Source organism: Cololabis saira, chromosome 17, assembly GCF_033807715.1.
Source record: "Cololabis saira isolate AMF1-May2022 chromosome 17, fColSai1.1, whole genome shotgun sequence".
NCBI classification, from domain to species: domain Eukaryota; kingdom Metazoa; phylum Chordata; class Actinopteri; order Beloniformes; family Belonidae; genus Cololabis; species Cololabis saira.
The window spans coordinates 35,550,360-35,569,869 of NC_084603.1; the positions used below are offsets into that span (position 1 = coordinate 35,550,360).

At 41.6% G+C, this 19,510-nt stretch overlaps 1 protein-coding gene across 2 annotated transcripts in view; it reads right to left on the reverse strand.

Moving 5' to 3' along the window:
• Positions 1 to 16,989: 16,989 nt before the first annotated feature.
• The window catches only part of LOC133463424 (uncharacterized), a 43,244-nt gene continuing 40,723 nt past the window's right edge, over positions 16,990 to 19,510 (reverse strand). For both annotated transcript variants that reach the window (XM_061744962.1, XM_061744961.1), the window contains exons 22-25: positions 19,247 to 19,392; positions 17,834 to 17,936; positions 17,611 to 17,747; positions 16,990 to 17,477 (exon numbers count right to left, since the gene is read on the reverse strand). In XM_061744962.1, the coding sequence (XP_061600946.1) occupies positions 17,363 to 17,477; positions 17,611 to 17,747; positions 17,834 to 17,936; positions 19,247 to 19,392 (501 nt within the window). In that variant the 3' untranslated portion in view covers positions 16,990 to 17,362. The remainder of the gene's footprint in view (positions 17,478 to 17,610; positions 17,748 to 17,833; positions 17,937 to 19,246; positions 19,393 to 19,510) is intronic.

Here is a 19,510-nt window from a genome sequence, read left to right on the forward strand (position 1 = left end):
CATCCATCCATTATCTATACCCGCTTTATCCTTTTGCAGGGTCACGGGGGTCTGCTGGAACCCATCCCAGCTAATTGCAGGTGAGAGGCAGGGGTAAATCCTGGACAGGTCACCAGTCCATCACAGGGCCACATATATACAAACAACCAGACATACTCAGACCTACGGGCAATTTAGAATCATCAATTAACCTACTATCCATGTTTTTGGACTGTGGGAGGAAGCCGGAGTAACCGGAGGGAACCCACGCAAGCACGGGGAGAACATGCAAACTCCACACAGAAAGACGCCTGCCTGGCCAGGGAGTCGAACCGGGAACCTTCTTGCTGTGAGGCAACAGTTGGATGGCGTCATTTGGTCTTCAAATTGAGTCTTTTGTCATTAACCTAAGTTTTTGCACACATTTACGACTCAAAACCCACATATGTGCCCATTGTTGTTGACTGAAGGGCCCGCTGAGATTCCTCTGTAAAGCTCTTTGACAGCGGTCCTGTGGGCCCCTTCAGTTTCACAGTTTCAGTTTCATAGTTTCACAGTCACAGGTGGGTGGGCACCGACAATTGATTTATTATTGTGTCTTTATTAAAACTTTGATTGGTGAGCTTGTTGGACGAGAGCCTGGAAGGCTTTTACACTCGTCATAAAAACAACATTTACCCTTCTCATCGCTCATCCCAACCCTCTGTCTCATGACATTGACCGTATTTTAATTAAAAACCAGGTCTTCTCCTCTCTTCAAATTACTCCATTTTCCTTTTTAACCTGCTGCAGCGTTCTGTGATTGGTCCAAAATTGCAAACACCATTTTTCAACTTGTGCTTTTCAAAATACAAATGAATTAAAGCCTGATTCAGGTTAGGCGAGGAATATTCAGCTTGTTCCTCTCTGTCCCTAGCCCATCAGTATAGCACGCGTTGGGCTTTTTCCTTAGATTGAGTCATGCCTTTACCACACACCTTTACCACTGTTTAGCTGAAAAAACCCTTTTTAAATGTTTTGTGGGAGGAAGGTCCATGTCTGTGAATAAGCTCATGTGAGCTCGTTGCCAGCCTTAGTGATCATCTGAATACTTACCGTTCTTCAGATGCTCCAGTTCTCACCAACTGCAGGCAAATCAATGATGAGAGGAATATCAAGGTTCAAGGCTTTTATTTGCCATTTGTACCAACAGTCCAGACACGCTGGAATTCTTGTGCAGAGCTCTCTCAGAATCACACAAAAAAAACTATACAACAGGTCAGGACAAAGGTTAAATAAGTACAAAAATAGGCTAATCCTGAGTACTGTTCCTGTGTTGTGAAAAGAGGGGAGAGCTGTGTGGGGGTACGGCTTTTTTTGGGTCAGGCACTAGGGTTGCCAACTCCCTGAAAAATAAATAAGGGACACCTCATCGGCAGGGCCGGCCAACCCGATTGCCTTCATCCTTCCTGGCATGGTGAATTTTCTTTAGCCCCTTTTTTTGTGAGTGAAACAATTTTTTAACTATTTGAACCTGAATTGAATTAGATGCATATTTTTGAATGCCATGAACACATGGAAAACTAATTATTATCCAGCAATTCACTTTAATACAAAATAAGAAAATTAACTGAATAAAATAAGTATCTTTCTTTTTTAATTCAAGATCTTTTTATTAAAATTTTCACAAAGTAAAACAGGTGAAATGCTGAATGTCAATTACAAATATTTTGAGGCATGTTAATCATAGCATACACCAGTGTACAAAATATAAAAAAAACAATTAAACAGTATGAAAAAATATAAGATAGTAACAAAAACAAACTACAGACCAAACTAATCCCTCCCATGTCACTGCCAGATTACTAATCACAATATGAGGTCATTCTAACATCAAAAGCCTGCACTAGGAATACAAAAGAAATATGAAGTATAGTTCACAGGGTCTGGAATGCTTCTAGAAAGGGTCCCTACACTTTCTGGAACTTATTTGATTGCTGAAGCGAGTATCTAATTTTCTCCAGTTTTAAGCAGGACATGATGTCTTCCAGCCATTGTGCACGAGTAGGAGGGAAGGGATCCTTCCACCTGAACAGAATTGCCCGACGAGCCAAAAGGGAGGCAAAAGACAAAGTGTGCCCCTGTGCAGTGGTTAACTTCCTTCCTCCCTCCATGACCCCAAACAGGGCAGTCAGTGGGTTTGGTTCTAATCTGATTTTAAGCACCAGAGAGAGAGTATGAAATACTTCCATCCAGTATTTGTTTAGACATGGGAGAGAGGCTTCTGCTACTTTACATCTTACACAGTATGGACTAATATCTGGGTACATGGAGGATAACTTTGCCTTGGAAATATGAGCCCTGTGTACCACTTTAAACTGAATTAAGCAGTGACGTGCGCACAGGGAGGTTGTATTAACCAGTTTGAGTATGGACTCCCAGGTATCCTCTGATAAGGGAAGCCCTAAGTCCTGCTCCCATGCTGCTTTGAGTTTATCTGTAGGGGCACTCCTAAGATCCAGCAACATGCCATAGAAAGACGAAATGAGCCCCTTTTTGAATGGGTCTGTGGCAAGAACTTTGTCAACTGTGGTCAAGCCTATCGATGCACCAGGGCTGGGTGCCTGGGTAAGAACAAAATGTCTAGCCTGAAGATACCTAAAGAAATGTGATTTTGGAAGGCCGAATTTACTACTTAACTGCTCAAAAGATGCCACGGTGCCGTCTATGAACATATCTCTAAAACGAATCATACCCCTCCCTGTGCCATTCCTGGAAGGTGGGGTCCTCAAGGGATGGTTTGAAAAAGTGATTTGATGCAATGGGGCTAAGAAGAGAGAAGCTTTGAAAACCAAAAAACTTCCTAAATTGGGCCCATATTCTAAGAGAATGTTTAACCACTGGGTTTTTGATTGATTTAAGTGAAGGAAGTGGAAGTGAGGAGCCGAGTAGGGCAGGAATTGACAGGTCATCAGTTGGATGTAACTCCATCGCCACCCAGTCAGGGCGGTCAGCGCCGTCGCAGTAGAAGGACCAGAATGCAAGGCAGCGCAGGTTAGCAGCCCAATAATAATAACGAAAGTTTGGGAGGGCCAGACCACCTGCAGACTTTATTTTTTGAAGGTGAGTCTTGTTCAAACGTGGCCGTTTACCCCGCCATAAGTATGAAGATATAACTGAGTCAAGGGACTGAAAAAAAGAGCCAGGAATAAAGAGTGGTAAGGTCTGGAAAAGGTACAAAAATTTAGGTAAGATGGTCATTTTAACTGAATTGATGCGACCCACAAGAGACATTGACAGGGGTGACCATTGTGTAAGGATTTGTTTGGTCTCATTTAACAATGAGATAAGATTCTCTTGGAGCAGGTCTTTGTGTTTCCTTGTCACAGATATGCCTAAATAGGAGAATTTGTCATTTACGATTTTAAAGGGAAAATTGGAAAGGTCTAAAGCAGGGGTTCTTAACCTTTCTGACCTTGGGGCCCAATTTTTTCAGTACAGAGTGGCCCGAGGCCCGTTAAATATTAACACTGTATAGCAGCGAAGGTCCAGAACATCATAGTAAATATATATATATATATATATATATATATATATATATATATATATATATATATATATATATATATATATGTGTGTGTGTGTGTATATATTCAAGTAGCCTCATAGTTGTATCAACATCTGCATCTGACTGTTATATTAAAAAAGTACATATTTGCCCATTAACATGTGTAACTTCAATTACACATTTTTTTCTCTTAAAAATAAAATAAATAAATAAGATTTTATTTTATTTTTCAAATGCTATCTTATTTTATTTCTTTACCAGCAGTTTGAATTTCCCCTTTTCTTTGTTAATTGTCTCAACACATTTTTATAATAAATTAATATAAACACATCTTAGCAATTTAAAAGTTTTGCAGTTTTTCTTTCTTCCCCTTAATCTTATGCCCCCACTTTCTGTCGTTCAGTGAGAGAACTGAGCTCTAATTTCTCCTGCCAGGACTTTAAATCTGGGCTGGATGGTGTCAGGTTCTCATGCACATGAGAAGGTGCTCATTGATGAACCTGGAACGATATTTAGTTTTAATTATGTTCATTGTGGAGAAAGCTGCTTCACAGCTGTATGTGGACCCAAACATGTTTAAGATGGTCAGCTTATTTTCTGTGACTTCAGTTCAGACTTGAGTGGATATGTTTGATGAAAAACTTTGTGTTTTGTTTCAGTGGCGTTTTACTTTCGCACTTTGAACGCCACGGTCTCTGAACGTATGAGACACTGGTTTTGTCCCAGTGGGAAGACTGAACCAGGATGAATCTGTCCATTCCGGGTTGAACTTCCCTTTCCACCTGTTACGTTTCTCATCTCTGTAAGAGTCAAGCTAATTACTTACTAAGTAACTTACTAAGTTTTATTTACATTAATAAGTTGTCAGGACTGCGCGTGTCGGATTTCATCCGAGCCTGATCAGCTGAGACGGCCGGGCCGGAACCGGCCGTCTCAGCTGATCCCGCAGCTCTCTGGCCGCTGCAGCAGAGTCAATTTCCGATGCTTTTGCGAGCCCGAACAACAGTCCAGTCCAGCAGACACATCTACATGTACAATCCTTCAGCAGTAACGATGGAGCCCACCGCCCGAGCGGCACCGACCTGCGCGGACGAGTCAGGATAAATGATCACGCCGCGCTCGCTCGCTCTGGGCGCAGACCCAAGTAATCGATCCCTGATCCTGGCGGATCTAAACCTACTCTGTGCAAAATGAAGGATTTTCTCTATAAATACACACCATTTCTCTTACTATTACACCTAGAGCTAGCTGAGGGTCTTCTTCTCCTCATTTGGTCGGGAGTTGCTATGCAGTCCCGCGGCCCCCGCGGCCCACACGTACAAAACTGAATTTTTTTCGCGGCCCACTAGATGGCGCTCGCGGCCCAAGTGTGGGCCGCGGCCCTATGGTTAAGAATCACTGGTCTAAAGCATGCGATTCGAGATTGGTAGGGAAAAGCTCACTTTTGCTGAGATTCAGTTTATAGCCTGAGAGTTTCCCAAACTGACTGAGAAGTGACAGCGCAGGGGGTAATGAGGCCAGAGCGTGAGAGATGAAAAGCAAGAGGTCATCGGCATAAAGCGAGACCTTATGTTCCCTGCCACCTCTCCAGATACCGGACACATCCTCACAAGATCGGAGCGCTGTGGCAAGCGGTTCGATAGCCATGTCAAAAAGCATGGGACTAAGAGGGCACCCCTGACGGGTTCCACGATGCAGATTAAATGGTTTTGACCGTTGAGAGTTAGTACGAATTGAGGCTGTCGGGTACAAATAGAGAAGTTTAATCCACAGCGCAAAGTTCGGACCAAAACCAAACCTGTCCAGCACAGCAAAGAGATAATCCCATTCCACGCGGTCGAATGCTTTCTCTGCATCCAGAGAGACAACGCATTCAGGGATAGCCTCAGAGGCAGAGTAGATAATATTGAACAGTCGCCTTGTGTTGAAGTAAGACTGCCTACCTTTAATGAAGCCAGTTTGGTCTTCAGATATAATTGTGGGGAGGGCATTCTCCAGCCTATGGGCTAGGACTTTAGCTAGGATTTTAGCATCCGTGTTTAAGAGGGAGATGGGCCTGTAGGAGGCGCATTCAGTAGGATCCTTCCCTTTTTTAGCTATGAGGGTGATACAGGCCTCTGAAAAAGAAGGAGGGAGGGAACCGTGGCTGAAGGATTCTGAAAGAACTGTAGATAGCAGTGGGGAAAGCAGAGTAGAAAATTTCTTTAGAAATTCCGCCGGGAAGCCATCAGGGCCAGGACATTTACCCGACTGCAGTGAAGAAATGGCTCGAGTTATCTCCATCAGGGATATCGGTTCTTCTAATGTCTTCCTTAGATCTGGTGAAAGACTGGGAATACTAAGACTATTTAAAAAGTCTGCAATCTCATCTCGATCAGTCTGAGATTCCGAGGTGTATAGCTGGGTATAAAAGTCCCTAAATGCTTCATTTATGAGTAAGTGATCTGTAGTTACATGGCCATTTGGTAAACGAATCTTAGAAATATTTTGTTTAGCCTTAGAGCCTTTAAGTTGGTTGGCTAATAATTTGTCAGATTTGTCTCCATAAACATAAAACCTGGTTTTACTTTTCAGAAGTGACTGTTCAATTGGGTGAGTGGTGAGCAGGTCAAATTTAGTTTTAAGTTCTAGACGCTTTTTGTAAAGATCTGGGGATTTAGTCCGAGAATATTCTTCATCGACCTCTTTGATTTGGCGGGCAAGGTCTGATCGCTCCCTATAAGATTTTTGCCTCACCCTAGCAGTGTAGGATATAATCTGTCCCCGGAGATAAGCCTTGAGGGAATCCCAGACAGTTAGACTAGACATTCCTGGAGTCATATTCGTGGATAGGAAAAAGGCTATTTCCGTTTCCATTAATTTAACAAAATTTCTTTCCGACAGCAAAGTTGAATTGAATCGCCACTGTCTGTCTCTTTGAGGTAAGTCAGGAAGGGACATGGTTAGGACCACAGGAGCGTGGTCGGAAATGACAATGCTCTGATAAGCACAGGAATGAACCAGGGGAATCAGTTGATTATCAATAAAAAATAATCAATCCTCGAGTATGTGTGGTGCACTTGTGAGAAAAAGGAGTATTCTCTGTCACATGGATGTAAAGAACGCCACACATCACAAACACCGTAGTCAGAAAGGAACGCCTGAATAAGACGGGCTGACTTACTTGCTGTGCCGGGGTTGGTAGAGGATCAGTCTAGGACTGGGTCAAGCCAGCAATTAAAATCACCACCAAGTATGAGAGAATATGTATTAAGGTCAGGGAGCAGTGAAAACAGTCGTTCAAAAAAGACTGCATCATCTGAATTAGGGGCATAAACGTTCACAAGTACGACCAATGTATTGAATAATTTCCCAGAAACGATCACGTAGCGACCAAACTTGTCAGAAATCACGTTGTGCTGCTCAAATGAAACATCCTGACTGATCAGAACTGAAACTCCTCGGGCCTTAGCTTGAAAGGAGGAGTGAAATCCCTGCCCTGACCACCTCGGGAACAGGCGGCTATTATCAGAACTGCGAATATGAGTTTCTTGTAGAAAGGCTATTTCTGTTTTAAGATGTTTTAGATGTGAGAAGACCCTTTTCCTTTTAACAGGGTGATTCAGACCCTTAACATTCCAGCTCACCAGCTTCAAGAATCTATTCATAATATTAGAATAGAAAAATTAGGAGGTGAGCACAATGACCTAGGCAAAAAAAAAAGAAACGGAAAGGAGGCTGAATGTGACCCACATTAAGTAAGGAGTTGAAAAGAATTAATGCAAAGTTTCTGGCAGTGACATATCCCCCCGACCCACCCACCCCAAATAAGACAGCTGCTATAGAAAAAGAAAAAAAAAGCAGCAAGCTCTTCAAAACAAACAAAGTGCAATAACGCATCTTCCTGTCCTACACACTAATAGCTTTTGCTCCCGCATCATGAATATATGAAATTAGCACCTCAAAACGTGTAGATATAAATAAAAAAAAAAAGAAATACCCTCTCAAATCTTGACTTGGAAGTCCCGATAAGAGCCCAGAAATATCTGTACAAAAATGTAAAATATAAAACTTCCGACTTAAACAGCGTAAAAGTAAGGTTAACAGCTTACAATTATTACAAAACTTATAGGTAAATTGGAAAAGCTTTTATTTTTTCGCTTTTTTCTCTCCCTCTCCATCACTTATTTTTCCCTTTTTTCCCCCTTCCCTCAAATAGCCAAAAAGAACTGCAAATTAATAACATTTGCAAAGGGGCAGTCGAACTAACAACAGAGTAAAATAAGGTTTTAAATGAAAACTAAAAGATTTCAGGCAAAAAAAAAAAAAAGACTGAAAAACAAAAATGTTTGTCGCGGGGTACTCACCCTCCCCTCAGGAATATTGTAATGACTCACGTGAAAAAAGAGAGAGAAAAAAAAAGTCAGTCAGTGAGCGCCAGTGAACCACACCGGGCTGCAGGGCGGAGCCGTGAAAGCCTCCAACAGTCCCGTTACGGCGGGTTTGAGGATTTGCTGCGACTCGTGATGAATTTGCGCGCCTCATCCACGGAGCCGATCCACTTCCTGGCCCCCCCGGACAGCGTGAGCCGGAGCCGGGCGGGGAAGAGCAGAGCCGGCCTCAGACCCAGCTGGTAAAGCTCCGACATGACTCCGCTGTATTCCGCTCGTTGGCTGGCAACTTCGGGGCTGTAATCCTCCAAGACCCGGATGGGGTGGCCACGATATTCCAGCTTTCCTCTGCGCCGCGCTTCCCTCACGAGGATATCCTTGGTCTGGAACCGGTGAAGGCAGATGATGACCGGACGCGGTCTCTGTCCCGGGGCCGGCTTGGCGGCGAGAGAGCGGTGCGCTCTGTCTATTTCTGGCGGTGACGGCAGCGTATCATTCCTGAACACCTCACACAGCAGCCCGGAGAAGAAAGCCGCAGGAGACCCGCTCTCAGTAGACTCCGGTAAACCCAGGATACGGATGTTCTGCCTTCTGCTTCGGCTCTCCAAATCCACCACCTTAGCCTTCAGCCGAGCATTATCATCCCGTAGAGTCGAGCAGATGCCTTCAAGGTCCGTAACTCGCTGGCTGAGGTCTTCTGTGGCGAGTTCAAGGGACGAAACCCGTTGGCCATGGTCCTCGACCGCGAGCCGCGTTTGGTCGAGTTTGGAGTCGAGCTGACTGAAAGTATTTTTGAACTCGGCGGCCAGGGCAGCTCGGTGTTCCTCCAGCAACGTGGTAATGGCCGCCAGGGTTAAGACAGCGCCAGCATCGTCCCTTTTGCCCGACTTGCCGCTCTTCGAAGCCATCTCGGAGGTAAGTGGGCTCGTTCGAGACAAAAAAAAAAAAAAAGAAAAACAGGGAATCCTTTTTAAAGGAAAAAGTTTGAAAGTTTGAGGGCTTGGTGGTTTAAAAAGTTTGGCACTCACTGGAGCACTCGCGAAACACGTCTACTCCATCTGCTCACCAACCGGAAGCCATAAGTATCTTTCTTAAACAGATGCTGGAGCTGGATATAGAAGACGTGGAGGACGTCTATATATTCACGGGCATGACGGTGGGCCTGGTGATCCTAGGGATTGGCGGGGTCTGGATGCTACAAAAGTTGAGAAAAGTGAGAGCTGATCAGGCAAAGCTGCTCTCTGGCCTCGCTGACATCCAGGGGAGACTGACCAGTGTATGGTCGGAGGTGTCCAAAGCTCGGGAGGAGATGAAGTCAGTACGAGCGGAGGGGGCAAAGGCTGTGGCGGCTAGAGAGCCAGAGGACGGCGACTAATCAAAATCTGCATTGACACACGCACCTCCATTGCAAAGTGGATTGCATGCAAAAAGAGGCTTGGACATAAAAATAACTGAACAGTGGACACAGTAGTAAATCACAGGAACGGTGATCAGGATGAGTGGACTGGACACGTGTACAAACATACATGCTATCTGGACTGTGAAGGATGAAATTAGACAAATTGCTATGTGGTAAACTATGTATCTTACTGAATTCTGTTGTTGATGTGATCATGAATCTTACATAGAACGGGCGGGACTTTGATAAGCGTCAGCTTCTCCCGTACCCTTTTCGTCATGTGCTGAGTATGCAATGTATAATGTTCTGGAGATGAAATGTGTCTATATAAACATGCCGAAATAAACGAAATAATAAAAAAAAAAAAAAAACCTGTCCTGCTTAACTTAAAATTGTATAAATTAATATAAAACAATAGAAAGAAAGCAGAACATCCTTTCTGCAATGGTGCACATTTGTAGTGCAATAACAAAAGTGCAAACAGAAAGTCTGTAGAAAACTTGTAAACATATTTGTGCCTCAAAAAATGGAGACTCTGCCAAAAGGGCAGCAGCATGTGTTTTTTGATGATTTTACAGACGTTTTTGTTTCTTAAAATGCTTCCACGTGCTATGTGGGGATTAAGCGCTGAGCATGTTTGGTGAAGCAGCTGCACGTGAAACCAGACAGGCAGAAGACGTAGAGGCACAAACGAGCAGCCCAACTTTTTCATCGTTAAATTCCTCTAATATTAGAAACAACATTAAAATTAATATAATTCTAGCACTGGCATGAACCCTGTGGTTGACCATGATCAAAAAAAAACTGCCACATTTAACAAAAGCCTAGTATTTATAGAGCTAATATTTGATTTTCAAGACGTGATTGTACCCGTTCTCTCCTCCATGGACTGGCTGTTGCTTCAGTGTTCCCTTCAGCAGTAGAAATGCAACCAGAGAAAAACCTGTGATGTTGTGATGTACTTCTAGAAGTTCTTTGATCCATATACACCGTTCGTTTACATGAAAACGAAGCTCAAAGTCACCAAAAATGATCCGTTTTTGGCCGTAGTTTTCAGTTCTGGGTGCGGAGCTCAAGCAATGTCCAAGCATGAGCCAGTTCAAACAGCGGTACAAAAATATGGTTTTACAGGGTACAGGGAGGATGAATGGCTTTGACAATCAGTGTTTCCAGACATCATTTATTCACATTATTCATTTTCTTTGTTTGTTAATATGTACATATGTAATGTAAATATGTAATATGATATTGAAATCAACTGAGGATTGTAATTTCTGAGAAGGGAGAAGGGGTAGGTTTAAATAAGCACATGCTTCTTTCTACTACCTTTCGGACATGGTAACATTGTTTTATTTATTTTTTTGTTTTTTTGTTTTGACGTGTGTGTTATTTTTATGTTTTCCCATGTTCGGAATAAAGCTTTCATTCATTCATTTAGAATCATCAATTAACCTACTACACATGTTTTTGGACTGTGGGAGGAAGCCGGAGTAACCGGAGAAAACCCACGCAAGCACGGGGAGAACATGCAAACTCCACACAGAAAGACCCTGCTGGGCCTGGGAGTCGACCTTCTTGCTGTGAGGCAACAGTGCTAACCACCAAGCTACCATGCTGCCCCCTTTGGACTTCGTTATTTAGTTTATTTAGATAAGTTATTTAATCATGAATAAACACCTTTTGTCTTAACCTGCCAGTTGTCTTTGTATCATTTCCTCAAACCCGGGTCATATTATTGTGATACTTCGTAACACTGATGATTAAACCCTGCTGGCTGTTTGGAAAGCAGTCCGAGTACAAGCCTGTTGTTGCAAAACCTTTGGAAACGCACAAAAACACATCCACAGACAGATGATTTGTTACTGTAATATTATTTGGTTTAATACTTATCCCATCATCTAAAAAAATTTGAAGTTTTACAGAAAAAAATTATCCGTGCCATCTCCTGGACTGAATTTAATTCACCTACTCGCCACCTGTTTGCCCACTATGGTATTCTTCACCTTAAAGAATATAATTACTTCCATAATGCTTGTACAATATATCAGATGGTCTCAGGTTTGAATCCCAGACTAACTCAACTCATCCCAATCTCTGTTGTTCCCCACCACACCCACAATACGCGACATAAACACCTTATTATAGGGAAAAATCATAAACTTGTGGGAACAAGTATGAGTGTTCTGTGTCGGGGAAACACAGATCTGGAAGAGTTGAATGAGCCTTAAAAAATCAGTCCATCTCCATATTCAAAAGACAGTTAAAGAAACAATTGTTAAACTCATATATATAAATGTACAATTCGGGACCACAAAATGTTTCACGTTAAATGTTTGTAATGTTATGTCTTAATGTAAGTGGTAGTCTAGTATGAAGTGCATGTTGTATTGTTAAGTGCGTATATAAGTGTAAGTCCATGTATGTATTCCTGTCTATGTATTTATGGTCATTGGCTCCTACCATAAGCTTTTGATAGCTTCTCCAGGAGACCAATTCACATAGTAAAGCAGATTAGTGAAACGATACTTCACTTTGGTATAGAAGCATGAAATTTGGCACAGATACTCTCCAAGGTCTACTCTTTAGGGAACAGGCCCGTGCCACTCAAAATTCCAAGATGGCGGCCCCAAAATCCAAGATGTCCGCCCAAAAATTTGTTTTTTCCTTTATAACTCAAAATGCCTTGGTTTTAAGCCCCATAAATATATTGAAGTTGAATATAAACTTAGGTATTGTGGACATTTTGGTACCAAGTACATGTCTGTATCCATTACGGTTCTTGAGATACATCATATAGAAACTTGTAGCCTATGTACCCGGAAAAGTGAGAATTTTGTAATATTGCTGTTACGAGAACATGGATTTATGAAAATGTTACTCTCATAACCTGATATTTTCAGTAGGGTTACTTACTATTAAGACAACCTGGGGGTTGTCTTAATCTTAGATATCCCCATGGCCAACCCTCAACCTGGAGGCCCAGGGCGCTGCTTTGGTTGCCTCCTCCCCTTTTACCTATCCGGCTTAGTTAAACTTGCCAGGGATATAAATTAAAATCCCCACCGGCATAGCCCTCAGGATCATTGGAATACTCAAACCTCTCCACCACGGCAAGGTGCAGCTTACAAAGAGGAAGGGCCACTTGTATAAAGTGCATAGCCAGTAAAAAATCAAGATGCTGCCTTTTGCAAGATTGCAGGCATACAAAGGGCCACTGTTATCGCAAAATTCAATGACCAGCAAAAATTTAAGATTTTAATGTCCACACTGAATTTGAAAGGTTGTGCATTCGATCCCCCGCCGAGTCAAACAAAAGACCATCTAAAATACTACAGTTCTCCCTGCTTGGCACACAGTATTATGGGTTGCATCAGGGGCATCATATCAAGGAAGGTGCACTTGTCATCACGGTACTCGATAGGCTCCAGGCCCACCACACGGTTTTCAGTGTACTTGCTCTATTCACATTTGCAACCGCACAGTGCTGTGCAATTGAAACCCAACTTGAAACATTTGCACCTTCCACAACACTCTGATTTGCAGTTACACTTGGCCAGCTGTTCACAACTTTGAGCAACAGGCGCATTTGCTGTCCAGTAACTTTGTGTTGTTGAACAAAGCTCGACAGTTTAAATGGTACTTTGCTTGGTTCCTTCTCAAAGTAGCTTCTATCCCATCACCTTCATCCAGCCTTCCCAGGTCCAGGATCATTGGCATTTGCTTTATCTCATGGAAGAGTGGAATGTTGGTGGCGAGCATTGCATAGCCATCATGTTGAAGAACATGATGTGTAGGTGGTGATTGAAGATCTTCTTTCTTGTCTGTCTGACAAAGACAGCATTTCTTCCAATCAGTTTGCCTCTTAGCTAACATTGGGTTTGCATTTGCCATGTCTGATTAAGGCCGAGGGGTTATCCTTATATACCACCTTAATCATAATGCTACACATTCGGGTATGGGATTCAACTAGGTTCGGGTCACCTACACCTAGCCCGATCATTCATCCAGTGCCATTTAAGTCCCGTGTGATCTGTACACCTTCCAGGTAAGAATACATTAACAAGTCTTGTAATGCCCCACTTACCCTTGGCTCGGCTCTCCCGCGCTGGCACAACCTGTCAATTCAGGTGCGGCTATCTAACTACATCTAACTAGTACTACCTAATTGACATGGGGCTGTTAGACAGCATTTGGGACACTAAACAAAGCTATACTATCACTACTAGACAACAACTACAGTATTAGTACAACTAGATCAGCTGGCACTGAACCCCATGCTGAGTTCCACAGCAGTGATGTCACCAGTGTGCCCTGGTTGTGTAGTGACATTCACTCTACTATACTCTACTATAATGAGAATTTGATGGCCATCTTGAAAAAAGGGCAGACATCTTTAACTAATAAGACAACCCCCAGGTTGTCTTAATAGTAAGTAACCCTACTGGAAATATCAGGTTATGAGAGTAACATTTTCATGAATCCATGTTCTCGTAACAACAATCAATCTTACAAAATTCTCCCTTTTCTGGGTATATACAAGTTTCTGTATGATGTATCTCAAGAACTGTAATGGATACAGACATGTACTTGGTACCAAAATGTCCATATTACCCAACTTTATATTCAACTTTAATATATCTATGGGGCTAAAAATCAAGGCACTTTGAGTTATAAAGGAAAAAGCACGTTTTTGGGCGGACATCTTGGATTTTGGGGCCGCCATCTTGGAATTTTGAGTGGCACGCGCCTGTTCCCTAAAGAGTAGACCTTGGAGAGTATCTGGCCAAATTTCATGCTTCTATACCAAAGGGAAGTATCGTGTTGATAAAATGAATTAATCTGCTGCACTAACATGTGTGTGAATTGCGTGTAAGGCAAGGCAAGGCAAGGCAAATTTATTTATATAGCACAATTCAACACAAGGTAATTCAAAGTGCTTTACATTGACATTAAAAGCGGCAAGACATAATAACAAATAGGTAAGAATAAGAAAAGAAGTAAAATAATAAAAAGCACAAGCTGTTAAAAAAAATAAAAAAAATAAATAAATAAAATAAAAAAAAAATAAGGGCAGTAGAGTAGAGTACAGCAGGTTTAATTTAAGAGTACACTTCAGTAAACAGTAATGTTTTTAACTCTGATTTAAAGGAGCTGACAGTTGGAGCAGACCTCAGGTCTACAGGAAGTTTGTTCCACCGGTGAGGAGCAGAATAACTGAACGCTGCCTCACCTTGCTTGGTTCTGGTTCTTGGGACACACAACAAACCAGATCCAGAAGACCTAAGGGGTCTGGGAGCTTCATAGGGAACTAACAGATCAACCATGTATTTTGGTCCAAGACCATTCAGGTCTTTGTAGACCAGCAGTAAGATTTTAAACTCTATCCTTTGTCTCACTGGAAGCCAGTGTAGTGATTTCACGACTGGTGTAATGTGGTCCAGTTTCCTGGTGTTTGTAAGGACTCTGGATCAGCTGCAGCTGCCTGATTGATTTCTTGTTAAGGCCTGTAAAGATGCCATTGCAATAATCCAACCTACTGAAAATGAATGCATGAATAAGTTTTTCCATGTCTTGTTTAGACAGAATACCCTTAATTCTAGCAATGTTTTTTAGGTGGTAATAGGCAGATTTGGTGATAAACTTTAGATGGCTGTTGAAGTTCAGGTCTGAGTCAATAATTACACCAAGATTTCTGGCTTGATTCGTAGCTGTCAATGACATGGAGCCAAGGTGAGCGCTGATCTTTTCCCTTTCATTTTTAGGGCCAAAAATGATCACCTCTGTCTTTTCTGCATTTAGCTGGAGAAAATTCTGGCACATCCACTCATTGATTTGGTGAATACAGTTGCTCAATGAGATCAGGGGACTGTAGTCATGTGGTGACACTGAAATATAAAGCTGTGTGTCATCGGCATAAGTATGGTAGGAAATGTTGTGATGTTCCATAATCAGAGCTAGGGGTAGCATATAGATGTTGAATAGAAGCGGTCCGAGTATAGACCCTTGAGGAACCCCACATGTGATCTTGGTTCTCTCAGACTCATGGTTTCCTATTGACACAAAAAAGGCCCTATCTTGTAAGTAAGATTTAAACCATTGAAGCACAGTGCCGGTAAGTCCCACCCACTTTTCCAGTCTGCTGAGAAGAATGTTATGATCAACTGTGTCGAATGCAGCACTCAGATCCAATAATACCAGAACAGAGGATTTACCTGCATCATTATTCAGATGAATATCATTTAAGACTTTGATGAGTACAGTCTCAGTGCTGTGGTGAGGCCAAAATCCAGACTGAAATACATTAAAGAGGTTGTTTTGCATCATAAAAGCATGGATTTGCTGGAAGACCACCTTTTCAATGATTTTCCCTAAAAATGGCAGATTTGATATTGGCCTATAGTTACTAAGTGTTGTAGCATCCAGATTTGATTTTTTTAGAAGAGGTTTTATTACTGCAGTTTTCAACGCCTGGGGAAACTGGCCTGTTTGAAGAGAAGTATTTATTATCTGCAATACATCCGGCGCTATGCAGTTAACAACTGTTTTAAAAAAGTTTGAAGGCAGAATATCAAGACAGCATGTTGTCGGCTTTAATTTTGAAACTGTTTCCGTTAGGGTTGTATTATCTAATATGCTGAACTGTCCAAGCTTTACTACAAGATAGTGTAGCAGCAACACCTTCCCCCATCCCCTCTGCTGCTCAACGCTGAATAAATATGCACGTCCACCAACCCAGCGAGGATGAAGCTGTTTTGTTCAGACTGCACACGCTCAGCCGGAGCGAGGACAGCCGCCGTCACACATTCACAAAGGGAATAAACGCTCATTCTTTGATCTGAAGTGGGTGAAAAGGAAGAGTTTATGCTGGAAGCAACTTCACAGCAGGGTGTGTGAGAACAAGGCAGCGCAACTTTGACACAAGTGACAAAACAGCTCATACTGTATGTGCTGGGACAAATACTCAGGCTTGTTTTTTTTTTTTCAGACAATTAAATGTTTTGGTTTCAGTCCAGATAGAAACTGGAGCTTAGCCGGTGACAGAAGAAGTAGCTTTGCCCAGCATGCTGTCTTTTAGCCCTCAGGTTTACTTATTCAACAACAATAAAGCCAAGAAAGTAAAAAAAAGAAAATCAAGAGTGCAATTCTTCTTTATCTGTGACTGACAAAAAACTGGACTCTCTGCCTTTCAACTTGGTTATTGTCAAGGCCAATAAATCCAGAGGCTTCGTTTCATCACTGTATGAATTACTTCTCAAGTCGACATATAAAAACCTTATTTTTCCGTCACTTTGGCAGGCTGATCTAATCTCTGATGAATTACCCTGGAAACACATTTTCACCAACTTAAAACTCAAAAAATCCTAATCACCAGTTTATTCATTTTAACTTTCTGCATAGAACTTAACACCAAAAAAACAACATGCAATGAACAAAATCAATTCTCCTCTTTGCAGTTTTTGTTCAAGTAACACCACAGGATCATTCCTTCACATGTTTTGGCAACGCCTGTATTATCATTCTGGCAAAAAGTCAGTATATGCGTGTATATATATATATATATATATATATATATATATATATATATATATATATATATATATATATATATATATATATATATATATATATAATATATATATATATATATATATATATATATATATATATATATATATATAAATATATAAATGCACTCATCAAATCAATCAATAATTCTTTGATTCTGTCAAATTTCCTTTGATTCATGAGGAGGAATACATTTTTTTTTCTTTAAAAAAAAATCTCATTTGAAGCTCCAGGATCTGACCAGAAATCAAGAGAGCATCAGTTATACATGCTCAGTTACTTCAACAGCAGACAAACAACTATATTTCTCAGACTTAATCAACAATTTCCCTTTCAAAGTTACATTTGAAAGCACTTCCAAGAATTTACAGGACTAATTTGAGATTCAAACCCGATGAGTGAATGTAAATGTAACCAAACAGGTTGCAACCAAACAGTTAAAAATCAATATGTATGTGTCTCAGTGGTGGAAGTTGCATATGAAAGCTTTTCTCCACAGATTCATTGAAGCTGTTGAGATCGATGGTCCATCACCATTTTCTTCATGTTCCGGTCTGAATGCAAGTCTTCCATTTTAAGCTCACACCCCGGACCAGCCACCGGATCATACTGGTGCCTGAAAGAGAGGGAGTGAGTGTAAGTAAGTGACACTTTAGACCCATAGCATAACCTCCATTATTCAAAATGTTAACCTGAACAGATCAATAAAGTACATCAGCATAGCAATCACTGCCACAGCCTTAACGTACTGTTTGAGGTGTTCCTCGATGGCCTTGCGCTCGTACACGGTGCTGTATTTTGTCTTCACAGGATCAACAAACATCTTCTTGGTAAGAGGACAGAGCAGATGCTGGGAGATGAACTGTGGCACTGGAAGTGCCAATTTCTTAAAGACATTAAAAGATACATGAGAAAATGAAAAGCACAACAAGCCAACTACTCAGATCTACCACAAACCCCCCCCTCATTCACCTTCTCAACATCATTCAGTGACTTCCCAGCATGCTCTCCTGTTTGTTTCTTGGCTTCTTGCTCATACTCTGTACGGTTTGTCATGAATTCTTCAGCCAAAACGCTGCCAAGTTCATTTACAAGTCAGACACTCAATTTCACAAAATAACACTTAATACATATGACTGGTGTTTCTAAACATATAGAAAAAAAGGAAGACAGGCATTTAGAATTATGTATGATTCAAAAGATTAAAAAAAAGTTGAAAATGGCAACACATTTGAATATAAACTTATTAGAATGATGAACAGTTCAAAAGGTGAGAAGTCAAATAGAAAATTTAATAAAAAAATAGTGACATACCTGAACCTCTCCATGTGGCGTTTGCAGACATAATTAGGATTTGAAAAGCTCTTTATTTATTCAGAATGTATTTACTTTTCAAAATCCATTCCTAACAATTATGGTATATTTTGACTTTATGAGGTAATGTGAGTGCATTAACATACACATTAGCAACATGGTTCTGAGTTTGTGATCAGGTTGTAGAAACCATTGTGGTTATACTGTTGACATGTGTTTATATTTTCACATGTTCATATAAGTATCCAGTCTTCCAGTAATATATGGTCACATTTTCTTTACATGCAGGAGTTAAAATCAGGGGAAGATGATAGTTATGTAAAAAAATATTATCACAGAAAACCTTTCCTAGTAAAAACATACTTTAGATTAAAGTTTAATCATAAACTTTGTGATATCAATTTAAGACACTTTTGGCGCTTTTGCATTAGTACCGCCTTAGCTCGGTTCTACCCGTTTTGCGCTTTCGCACTAGGGCTGAGACGTGTAGAGCCGCTCCAAGTCGATACTTTTTTCTGTAACCATTTCAGTGAGGTTCTGAAAGCGGGCTGAGCAGGGACTATTTCTGACGTCACCACCTTCTCGCCACCGATTGGTCGGGGGCGGGGCCGTCACCACCCTCCACGCCTCTGATTGGTCGGGGGGCGGGGCCGTCAGACGTTTGAATCAGGAAGCGGGAGTCAGAGCGAGGCGACTCGCGGCTCGCAGCGATTTTATTATAAAGCGCAAAACGTCTGTTTGGTGATCCAACTCTGAGGTGCAGATGTTCATAAACCTGGTGGCTGTCGAGAAAAATTTTAAAAAGCGATGTAGACGGGCTGTTTTACTCTCAGCCGCTCCCGGCTCCAGCTGCTGTCTCATCAGCGCCGACATGAAATAAGCGGTTGCGCAATCGAGTACGTCACAGCAGCTTCACCCAAACCTGCCCGCTTCTCCCCTGGCAGTGCGAAAACACATGTGTGGAACCGTGTAAAGCCGCGCCGCGCCGAGTCGGGCCAAGTAAGTCCTAGTGCGAAAGTGCCATAAGATCACTGAGGACCTTTTAGCAAATATCAGCATATATACACTCACCTGTCCAGCGGGTCTTCTGGTTCAGGGATTATGAGAAGTCCATACACAGCGTCAAAGATCTCTTTCATGGTAATATGGGCATTGTAGTTGCGGTCAAATATATTGTGGCAGATGCGGCCCACGCTGTTGACGTTGCAGTGATAAACCTGTCATTTGTTAAGAAAGACTCACTACAAGATAACACAATACACTAATTGTCATTAAACAATATACTTTAAGATAGAAAGATTATGATGTCTTTACATATCATTTTAAAAAACACCA